Source organism: Melopsittacus undulatus, chromosome 2 (genome assembly GCF_012275295.1).
Source record: "Melopsittacus undulatus isolate bMelUnd1 chromosome 2, bMelUnd1.mat.Z, whole genome shotgun sequence".
NCBI lineage: Eukaryota > Metazoa > Chordata > Aves > Psittaciformes > Psittaculidae > Melopsittacus > Melopsittacus undulatus.
The window spans coordinates 87343565-87355864 of NC_047528.1; the positions used below are offsets into that span (position 1 = coordinate 87343565).

General features: G+C 42.0%; 1 protein-coding gene across 1 annotated transcript in view; it reads right to left on the minus strand.

Moving 5' to 3' along the window:
* Nucleotides 1-1178, minus strand: part of LOC101871866 (amine oxidase [flavin-containing]) — a 53762-nt gene extending 52584 nt beyond the window's left edge. Inside the window, exon 1 of the mRNA XM_031051422.2 lies at nt 1075-1178. Within this exon, the coding sequence (XP_030907282.2) occupies nt 1075-1120 (46 nt within the window). The 5' untranslated portion in view covers nt 1121-1178. The remainder of the gene's footprint in view (nt 1-1074) is intronic.
* Between the last annotated feature and the right edge of the window lie 11122 nt (nt 1179-12300).

A 12300-nucleotide genomic window follows, 5' to 3' on the forward strand; every position in this document is an offset into this window, starting at 1 on the left:
GGATCATAGAATCATTTAGGTTGGAAAAGACCTTTCAGATGCACTGAGATTAACACACAGCACAGGAGTTATTACACTACATACCTCCCAACACTAAAAAAACAAAACGCAACTGCTTGACATGTCAAAGGCACAAAAAAAAACCCCCAAACTGTTGCACATAGACAATTTATTGGGCACATGTATCTCAGAACAAAACATGAGACAAATTGACTCTGGGCAGACACAGAGGTGCTCTAGCCAGGATTAGGTTAAGAACAGCAGATTGCTACTCAGTGCAAGATGCCTTACAGGCCTGCTGTCCATACATTCCATATATAAAAAACCAGAAAAAATAAAGTAAATAAATGATAATAAATTAAAAACGGACATATTAATAAACTAATAAAAAATCTAAATAATTGTAAAAAATCAAATAGTAATGTGGTAATAATATAGCAAAAATAATAATCTACAACTTATAAAAATATTAAAAATAATTAAATAATGAAACAAAGATAATAAAATCATAAAAACAAACCAAGAAATATAGGATTAAAATAAATTATATTAAAATTAATAAAATACACATCGATAAATTGAAAAGTAAAAAAATGAAAAGCAATAAATTGGAAATTAATTAAATAAAATTTATTTACTTTAATAAGAAATAATAGATTAAGAATAAGGGATAAAATTAACATTAAGCCTTGATTAAATAAAAATTAATAAAATTAATATTAATTGACATCAGATGAAGTGTAAGAATATCAAAACCAATAAAATACTGCCTGCCCCATGTGGCATTCAACCCCAGTTACGGGGACTCCACTCCACCAGCTTTACGAGCCGCTCGGGACGCGGTCGCACCTCCCTCTCAGGCCGAGGAGGATGAGGCGAGCGACAGCGCAGCTTCTCCCCCGCCACACCGGTACCGCCGCTTAACCCGTCTGGGTGGCCGGGCGGGCCGGCGGCTGTGAAGGGTGCAGGGCGACGGCGCCCAAGCAGGCTGCGCCTCGCCTGCTTCCGCCATCCCACTCGGGCTCGGCACCCCAGGGGCTGACAGCATCCGCCGCCCTGTGCCCCCGGACCCACCTGAGATGCCGCCCCCGATCACGACCACGTCGTATTTCTGAGCCATGTCACTGCGCTGGGTACCGGCCGCTCTCTCGCTCCCTCCCTCCCGCAGCTGTAGCCCGGCTCTGGCGTCCCCCGGCGGACACCGCCCCGCCCCGGTGGTGGGCGCCTCCTCACTCCGCTCCTCCCGACGGCCGAGGGCTGGCGGTGACACGCACCGGGGATTGTGCGTCGGGGGGTGGCGAGGGCTGCTGCTGGGTCAGGGGCCGCCGACCCTCTAGGTGATGGCTGACCCCTCCTCGCATCAGCTCCACTCACCCACAGCGAGAGCCGTGTGTGTTGCTACTTTCTCTCCTACCTGCCAGACGGTTTGGGGAGGTAGCGTGCCCTTATTTGAGCACAGCCCCTGGCTGAGGAGAGCAGCCCCATAGGCAGAGCAGCAGCGGGCTCGCTACCCTGGGCTTCCCAAAAGCAATGGAAATATTGAAGTCTATCTACTTCTGCAGCCTCCCTGGAGCTGCCAGAAGGGACCTGTGGCTGCTGAGGCTGTATAGACTCCGGAAAGACCAGCGGTTTCCTCGAGAGCCCCTCAAAATGAGCAGCACCTTGTGTCAGCCACGGTTTGTGCTGTGTGCCGGTGGCATGTGTCAGTGCTCCCCCAGATCGGTAGGAGCACTGAGTGGGCTGCCGAGACTCCCAAGGGGCTCATCAGGAGGGAAGAGGACTGGCTCACCCAGAAGCAATAGCGTCATCAAATTAGCCTGAAGCCTTTAGGCTGGTTTCCTGCACACCTATCTTTCTCCAAGTTGTGTGCCAATTGACAGATGAAGTCCAGCTTTTAGGATGAAAGCCCCCAAACCTGAAGAACTAGCAAAATAAACCCATAAGGAGAAGTTTGGGTTAAAGGAAAAATTGAAAGAAACAAACAACAAAACCCAAAACCTAGAGAAAGAACAATATCTAGCTGAAACTAGTTTATCACAGTTCTCACTATCTGAAGTATGAAATTTTCATTTGATTTACCTGATATCTGTGTTACTTTGTGACTATCAGATTTATAACTTCAGTAGTGATACCCAGCAAACAAATTCCCCCATGATGATGATTATTTTCTGGGATGGCTGGGAGAAGAAATGCCAGAGGTGCAAGGGTTGTCACAGTGTCAGGGATTGAGCCATCATCTTTAGGACTTTTTATATGCTTATTGGAATGCTACATTTATATTTCTGAAGTTCAGGATGGTTGCTGGTAGGAGAAGAGATCAGGCTAAATAATGAGAAAAGGAAAAGGTGTGAGAGAGGAAGAGGAGAGGGCAGTAACCCTGATTTATTTGCCTCTTTTCTGTGCAATTTTTTTTTTCATTTCCTTTTAATTATTTTCCGAAGGTGAGAAATCAACCAATATACTTCAGAACTTGAACTGGATTTCATTCTGAGGATGCTAGTCCTAAGAAGTAGTTGGCTAGTAAACATATTCTTTTGGGGGTCTGCCATACCTAATATGTTTAACATCTAGGATATTTTACTGTATATGAAATTTGGGTCTCATTTCATCCCTGTAGTTATGAAGACCATAACTGTGATTAGGTGCTGTATCTGGCACTGCAATTCCAGATTATTTTAGAATTCAATTCTGTTTTGCACTGGTGAAGTCTGCTTTGATCAAACTGATCTTACTTTAAAAAATTATGAAAATTTGTGGGAAAAAAGAAAAAAAAAAAAAAGAAAGCATTGCTCCTTACCCCAATTTTCTCTTTTGTTCTTGCTCCATCTAAGGTCTATTCTCTAGATCTCTTCCTAGCTGTTTAATACCCTTTCTGTGTACTTTCAGATGTGATCTTTTTCTTGTTGAGGCCATATAAGTATCAACATCCTACAAAAGAAAGCAGTCTAATGAGAGTATCTACCTTTTTACTTTTATTATTGCATTTCTACTTAGAAGATATGTGAAGACAAGAACCTCTGCCTCATTAAAAGTGTCATAAGTATCTCCCTCTCAAAACAGTTTTCCTCAGTGATACTTGGTTGGTCTGCCTGAAGTAACAGTACATGATTGAGCATTTGCAAGGAGAAATTCTGTGTTCTTTGAGTACATGGTTAGTGGAGAAGAAAGAGGTCTTTCCAAACAGCTGGAATAAAAACTTACAGAGAGACTGATGAGGCTGAATTGTTAGCCAGAAAATACCCAGAAGTACATATTCTCACTCTGATTAAAAGAACAATTCTGATTCAAGGATGAATCAGACTCCAAGAACTCTTCATAGTGGGAGACACATAATTATCCAATGGCTGTCAGAAATAATAGTTATAGAGATTATTTCAAACCCCATATGAACCACTGAAAGTTAGGGGAGGCTATTTCAAATGCAGAAGTAGGTGATTTTATTTGGGCTGTTCACAGGGGTAGCTATGGTTACATCTCTATACTTAATGCCAAGTGCCACAGATTCCAAATGTCCACAATATGTAACACTTATTTCTGGGATTCCTCTGGTCCCTATCTCCCTCCTGTGGTGCTAAGGAATAATCTTTTTTTTTTCTTTTTTTTAATGAGAGGGTTTGAAACAGGGCTGTACTGCTTTCAACTGAGGGTAGATGGCTTGTGCCCTAGAGCCATACAAAGGTCCATGGAAGTATCTGAGAGCACAAAGTCCTCAAAAAGCTGCTGTTGATATACAATAAAGCAAACATCTGTTTTTATCATAATGGAGACATTGTGTATTTCTTTAATGAATAAATCTATCTCTGTCTAGAGCAGGTCAAATTAAAGTCTGGCCAAACCAAAAGCCAGGTAAGTAGCCTTTCCTTCTTCTCCCACAAAAAGTCTGTTTCAGATGTTCATTTTTCTCATCTCTGTAGCTTCTGCTTCCAAAATGTTTACACCATGATGCATTTAAACATATACTGTATTCCCCTTTCTGCTTTTCTGTTTGCAGTGTTGATGCTTGTCAAGCACACTAGTATCCTCACATATTGGGATACACATTTGATGCTAATCTTTTATACATCTGAATTTTTTTAAACATATCTATTCTCAACAATTATGACCAGAATGGTGGACATAATCCTAATAAAGCCTCTTTGATTGCATAAAAATTTGACTGTTTTATTTATTTATTTTGGGGGGTCTGGAAACCTCACCTCTAATCATATTAGGATTCTGTTTCTGTTTTTTATGGCCCCATTACTTCTTTCATCCCATGATGCTCTAACTGATTAAACAAGTAAAAGAGCCTTCTGTCTGGATTCTGGTGCATTATCCTTTGACTGTATAATGCTAAATGTTAAAAGCAGAGCAAACTTTCTGAGAAAACAGAGCAACTGAGAGCCTCCACATTTTCTCACCTCGGAAGAGAACTTGTCTGAGACAAAGTATCTTGTTTTCATAACTGGTAGGCACTTAGACACTGTGGCAATGAGATGGCATAAATAGCTATACTGTCTGGGAGAAAATGTACTGATGGCCCTGGGTTAATTTTGAGAAATTAGTGGAAAATTGATGGACACAGGGTCAAAGCAAAAGATCTTCAAATTCACAAAGACTGAGAGGTAGAATGTAGACACATCACTCATGGATGTCTGGTCAGTGGCTGGTAAAAACAGTAATTACACGTCCTCTCAGCTTCTGCTCCTACATAGCAATGCATTTAATAAGCCCCCTTTTCGTTATTTTGTTACATGTTACAGTCCCTCTTCATCAGATTCAGTAGGAAAGCCTCTGCTTCAGGACAAGCCAGTTTTCACTGCTGAAATTTCCTGCTGGCAGGTAATAAATGTTGACATCACCTTTACTCAAGGCATCAGAATGGATTCCTCCATTACCTGCAAGCTATATTAGCACCTGCATCACTAAGATGCTTCAGCAACAGTGATATAATCAGAGCCAGGAATTCTCCTAAATTCCTGGGTCTGGATGCAAACTCCCACAGCTCCAACTCCATGTCAGAGAGCCCTGGGCATTCATCCTGCCTCCAACCCTTCCCTGCCACTGCCACCATCCCCTACTGCACAGGGGGAAAACCTGGACACACAGCCTGGGTGGATACCATGGTACACTGCAGTGGGTCACAGACCTTCATAACTTCTTCAGGGCACAAGACAAGTTTTAGGCTGTTTGATGGTCAGAGATTCAGGCTCAGGAGTACAGGCAAGTCTAGACACAATTTTAGGGCATCACCATCACATACAGGGAAACTGCAAAAAGAAAGATAACAAAGAGATTGGTAATTAAAAGCAAGGTTGCATCTTCTACCAGCAGGGAGTGTACACTGAGACTTGTGCTTTCAGGCACTTAGTGAATTTGGCACTTGTACTTCATTAGTAGTTGGTGATGAAGAATCCTTTGAAGGTAGAATGAACATGGCTTGCTTCTTCTAGTCTGCAGCCAGGTCATGCTTTTCTTCTGATTAGTACCTTTGTGTCTTCTGAATACTGATGTTACAGAAGACCAGCAGGGTTAAATATTTTTTTTAATATATATTTTACATAATTTCAATTTTCTTTAAAGCAATCAGTGTAGAAAATCTGAAAGCACATCTCAGTGCCTTTGAAAGCACATCTCAGTGCCTTTGAAATAGCATACAATTATATGAGCATAAGTTCCATGCCAAGCTTTCCAATAAAGGAAAACTGCTGGAAGGAGTCTCTGGAGGTTGTCTAGTCTGTTCCTTTGCCCTATGGTGGCATCAGCTTAATTAGCAGTGAATGTTAACTGGAGAGGTTAAATGTTAATAGCCAAGATTTTTAATCCAATGTGAAACAGTCTGACATTAATCTAGAGCTAATAAGCAAAAATTGAATATTTTACCAGTCAGATTCCATTCAAAGTAAGACTGATCATTAAATGTAAAACCTACAAGATTAAGCCTATTAGTAAAAGCAATGACTGAATGTAAACACATTACTCCTCAGCACACAGAGCCTTAGCGCAAGAATAGAACAAGGGGCTGAGTACCATGGTGCAGTCAGGCCAAGCAGCTGTCTAAGGCCAGAGGCTGGGATCACGGGAGACCCCATGGGATGGCAACAGGGCAGGTCCTGGCAACCCTCTCCTATCCCCAGACTGGAGCAGCTGGGGCACGAGGCAGTCCCAGCCCCAGGCATCAAGCACATCCCTGTGGAATGAGGACTAGTGAGGCAGGGCAAGGCCATAGTCCTGCAAGTGGACATGGCTTAGCTGGGTTTATGGCAAGGCAGAGCAGGGCTGTTAGGAACTGGAGACCAGCTCTAGTGTCCCTGGGGCAGTGGCTGACAGCCACAAAGGGGTGATATGAGGTCCTGGGCCATGAGCAGGTATGGGGAGCACTGGGGAGCTGCCAAGAGGCAGTCAGAGCTGATGTTTCAGGGGCTTCAGGGCCCTCAAGTTGAGTGAAAACGGCTTTGCATATTTTCAGGTTTATCAGAAAGACCAGCAAAATTATGTCCCTGCTGATACCATAATTACTAAACACAAGTGCACAAGTTTCTAGACCACAGCATTGTAACCCCAAATAATTTTGACTTTCTTCTTATTAGCTCTTCATCTATTTAGACTTAAGGATCCTCCTGGCCAAAATCATCTGTAATGAATATAGAGGCAGCCTCGCAGCCTCCAGTTCAGTGGAGCAAAGACATATAGGCTGTAACACAACAGTAAGTCAATCACATGTTCCCTCATTAGATCTCATGGAGAACCCATTCATCAAGACGGCTTGTGTAATGAAATCCCAAGGAATGTAGGAAAGTTAATGCGATGTCTCAAACCATTCCATCTAGTCCATTTCATAATTTCTAGCTCCCTTTCCCACTCTTTATAAGCCTGCTTTTACTAATCTGTGACTGATGCAACTACCATTCTGTTGCAGAGATTAATAACAATTATGATAATTATACAAGTATGTGCATGCTTATTAGTATAGCAAATACAATAAAAACAGGGAAAAAAAATCATAAATTATTTTACCAGCGTCAAACTCATCCTTGTGTTATGCTAATCTCTTCCTGACTATTAGCTGGAAGTTTAGGCTGGTCCAATTTCCTATGCCTTTTCCCTTTTGCAAAACTTTCCCTCAAAAGAAATCCACCATCACATTTGCAGTGATGTTCACTATTGATACGAGCATGTATATCTGGGACAAGTGCCTGGTACTGCCATGGCATCTATAACGTACAGTTCTACCAGTTTCAGAAGACACTTTGCACTCATTCACAGGCAATGCCAGTTCATGCCATGCAAGCAAACCAGCAGACAGGCCCACAGGTAACCCAGGCAGACAAAGATAAAGACAGAATGGAAAGCAACATGTTAAGTAGATTTAAAGGGGTTAGAAAATTAAAATCCCTTAGAAGGTAATAAAAATGGAAAATGGAAAAAAAAATCGCAGCAACAGCAGCTAAACTTAGTTCCATGTGTGCATCAAGGCAAGGTGGAGCACTGGTTCCCCCATTGTCCATGTTGGAGAATGAGTTTGAATGAGGTGCTCTGAAGGCCTGAATGCCACAAAATTGACAACCAGGCAGAGCATGACCTGGAATGGCAGAGAGCAGTCCAAGTGAGTATCTTTCTGCTTCAGTCAGAACAGACTTAAATTTGCAGTCGAAGGGCATTGTTCCAAAAATAATCAACATTTTTTAAACAGTGACCAAAAGACGTATGTTCTGAACTGAAAATCTGAAAACTGAAAATAGTTTTTACTATGTAATGCCTTTTTTTTTCATTTTGGATCTTTGCTTAGAATCTGTTTGAGCTTTGAGCTTTTTTTTTTCTTCTTGAACCAAATGAGCAAAGGCCGAAGATGCAAAGCAGATGATAGCAGCGAAATTCCTTCTTGCACCTTTAAACAGACAGTGCTTGTATAGTATGCATTGGCATACTTTAAAACACATGAGGAGATAAAACACTTTCATCCTTTTAACAAAAATACCTGCCATGTCCTTCACCAATAGCCTAATCTGAAGAGTTCCTGAAGAGATAGGTTATGCCTCTCACCCATGTCAAATGTTTTCTTAGTGAATAAGGCAGGTGACCTTTTATTTTTTCTTAAGCATGCTGGTCCTGTTGCTTTGTATCTATTGAAGTCACAGCACATTGTTTCCATCTGTCACTTGGAAGATAGTTCCCTCTCAGTCTGGCCACTGCCAACTTTCATTAATTCACTGCTAACCTATTTCACCTGAAGTGGAGTCAAAAGTCATTCCTAGGCTTGCATTCATGTGCTTCCTTATTATGCCTTTCCCCCCATGCTTCTTCTAATGCCTCATTTTCTAATTGTTAGCTTTGGTGAAATAGACTGACATCAGTAGCTAAGCTCATGTTCTGCAGGAAAAAGTATTCAGGAAGGTACTCTGTAGGCTACTACAGTGCAAAGTTAGGAAAGAATTGAAATAATGAACAATGGGCTATCATGTACCGATATGGAGGTTACTACCACTGAGGAGGTTATTATTAATGTATATATGTATTTCTATGTGTGTATATGATAATGCTGCTGTGACTACCGGGGGGATGTTGCTTATACTTCTGTGCACACTTCCATTTTCCAAGATGGCCCTGTATAAATTGAAGTGGCTCCATTGAAAAGCCTGAATATAATTAACTTTGGGAAATATGGTTTCTAGTGACAAAAATCTAAAATTAAAGAGGAGAATGTTAAGAGTTTATAGATTTTACAGGTGGAATCATTTCTCCTTATGTTGACCATCTGCACTGGCCAAGAAGATCCCTTGTCTGGGCAGTGGAGGAGATAGGTAGGTCTGTAAACTGATATATACTATACTACACTAGTTAATCAAGAGAGGTAGGACAACTTTCCTCCTGAGATACCTGGCTTTCTCCAAGGACACTTAACTAATTGACTTGAACTTTATCTAGTTCAATGCTCAGGTGATTAGAACTAGTGAACTAAGTCTTAATCCAGGTATGCACTTGGGAAGCAAATTGCTACTCATGTTGTTCTTCAGTGAAGGTGATAAAAATGCTAATACTTGTTACCTAGAAAAAAGTGAGAAACCAATAAAAATCTTTCCTGGAAACTTACCACTCAGATTATTTTGTACAGACCATAGAATCTTGTCTTTCCTCCTGAGAAGTAGAAGAAGTTTGTAATGTCAAGATGAATTGGCTCCTTGCTGTTCCCTCAAAGCTAGGATTACATAGAATCATAAAATAGTTAGGGTTGGAAAGGACCTCAAGATCATCTAGTTCCAACCCCCCTGCCATGGGCAAGGACACCTCACACTAAGCCATATCACCCAAGGCTTCATCCAACCTGGCCTTGAACACTGCCAGGGATGGAGCATTCACTACCTCCCTGGGCAACTCATTCCAGTACCTCACCACTCTAACAGTAAAGAATTTCTTCCTTATATACAGTCTAAACCTTTGCTGTTTAAGTTTCAACCCGTTACCACTTGTCCTATCACTACAGTCCCTAATGAATAGTCCCTCATCAGCAACCCTGTAGGCCCCCTTCAGATATTGGAAGGCTGCTATGAGGTCTCCACGCACCCTTCTCTTCTCCAGGCTGAACAGACCCAACTTTCTCAGCCTGTCTTCATATGGGAGGTGCTCCAGTCCCCTGATCATCCTCGTGGCCCTCCTCTGGACTTAGTTCCTAACAGTATCCATGTCCTTTTGATGTTGAGGACACCAGAACTGCACACAATACTCCAAGTGAGGTCTCACGAGAGCAGAGTAGAGGGGCAGGATCATCTCCTTTGACCTGCTGATCACACTCCTTTTGATGCAGCCCAGGATACGGTTGGCTTTCTGGGCTGCGAACGCACACTGAAGCTGGCTCATGTTCATTTTGTCACTGACCAACACCCCCAAGTCCTTCTCCACAGGGCTACCATGAATTTCCTTTTTGCCCAACCTGTAGCTGTGCCCGGGATTGCTCCGACCCAGGTGTAGGACCTTGCACTTGGCATGGTTAAACTTCATGAGGTCGGCATCAGCCCACCTCACAAGTGTGTCAAGGTCCCTCTGGATGGCATTCCTTCCCTCTAGCGTATCAACAGAACCACACAGCTTGGTGTCATCGGCAAACTTGCTGAGGGCTCACTCAATCCCACTGTCCGTGTCAGCAACAAAGATGTTAAACAAGACCGGTCCCAACACCGATCCCTAAAGGACACCACTCGTTACTGGTCTCCAGCTGGACATTGAGCCATTGACCACAACTCTTTGAGTGTGACCATCCAGCCAGTTCTTTATCCACCGAGTGGTCCACCTATCAAATTGATGACACTCCAATTTAGAGACAAGGATGTTGTGTGGGACAGGGACACACTTTGCACAAGTCCAGGTAGATGACATGAACTGCTCCGCCCCTGTCCATCAGTTCCGTATCCCCATCATAGAAGGCCACCAAATTGGTCAGGCAGGATTTCCCCTTAGTGAAGCCATGTTGGCTGTCACCAAGCACCTTGTTGTTTTTCATGTGCCTTAGCATGCCTTCCAGGAGAATCTGCTCCCAGATTTTGCCAGGTACAGAGGTGAGACTGACTGGTCTGTCATCCATTTTCCTCTTCTTGAAAATGGGGGTTATATTTCCCTTTTTCCAGTCATCAGGAACTTCACCTGACTGCCATGATTTTTCAAATATGATGGCCAGTGGCTTTGCAACTTCATTTGCCAGCTCCTTCAGGACCTGTGGATGGATTTCATCAGGGCCCATGGACTTGTGTATGTTCAGGTTTTTAAGATGGTCTCGAACCAGATCCTCTCCTACAGTGGGCCCAAGGTCTAGGTTTTCACAGTCCCTGTTTCCGCCTTCCAAGACGTGGGTGGTGTGGTCAGAGCCTTTGCCAGTGAAGACTGAGACAAAGAAGCCATTCAGAACCTCAGCCTTCTCCAAATCCTGTGTAGCCAGTTCTCCTGAAAGCTTCCGGATGGGGCCTACATTGTCCCTGGTCTGTTTTTTTAGCTGCTACTTACCTATAAAATCCCTTCCTGTTATCTTTAACATCCCTAGCCAAGTTTAGCTCCAAGTGTCCTGCTCATACTCTGTGCCTTTCATCAGTGCCCCTCAGTGTCTTGAAGCAAAGCTGATAGAGATTCTTAAATGGGCATGGAAAACCCCTTTACACAGGAAGAATGAGGCCTTGCTAATTATTAACATCATAGCACAGATTTTAATCACCAACAAACAGCATTAGCTGTATACTGGATCAGAATCAAGTCTTTATCTTATAATTGCCCTTTGCACTCTGTTTTCTAAACTTTCAAAATGCCAGCATTGCAAAGTTCTGAGTTTAATCTGAGTCTTCCTCTGCAAAATCTGCTGGATCAGAACTTGATCCTGTTCTTTGAGAACTGGGGTAGATTTTACATACTCATTTTTCCCTTCCATTGTATACACTGTTTTAATTCTTTTCAGACCTAAACTTTCTCCAAAAGCTTTACTTTATATATTCCCAAGTCCAGCTCCTTATAAATTTTCTTTGTATGCTTCCTTTCACTCATTTCCATAAAAGATAAACCTCCTACAGATAACTAAATCCAAAAATATCTGTAGAATATGGTCTAATAATGAGCAGAGCTTTACATATTGTCTCCATGCTATTTTTATCACTCTAAGTATTTAGGTCTGTCTTCACTTATTGTCTTTGATTTTATAGCCTGTTTATTTTTAAATGCTTGGTTATTCTAATAAGCCTAACTTGCAAAGGTGTTATGTTTATATTAACACTTCTCTACAGTACAGCTAGGATCAGACAGGATTCTGTTTTTTGTCAAATGAGCCTGCTGCATTCCCTTTATGTTTACAGATCACCTCCACAAGCTGATATTGAAGTTTCAACAAAATAAAAATATTTTGAGTTTAGGTACTTCAGAATTTTAACTGTCACAGATAGATACTGAACAACAGTTTTCAGGTAAAATTATTATTTGATGTCCTCTCACATTTCTCGTGATCAGAATTTTGGTTTCATGAGGCAGCCAGCATGTAGTTAGTATTACTGTGGTTTGTATTTCACAGAAGGTGAATTTTAGAGGAGGTCATTACTAGATGGGATATTTTAAAAAGCTGTTACTTTACAGAGGTGAGCAACCAGATGGACAGCACCAGGAGGCCTTGTCTTTGTTCCATGCCTCAGCTCAAGGAGATCTAGTTTCTTGTTGCTGGTGACTGCATTGAATGGAATTGTTAGGATTGAGAGCAACTTCAACTATTTTACCTAAAGACATCACCTGGTCCTGTATCTATCTTAATGAACAAGATTCTTGAATCAGAATATCATCTAGAATCTAGAATACCATCAA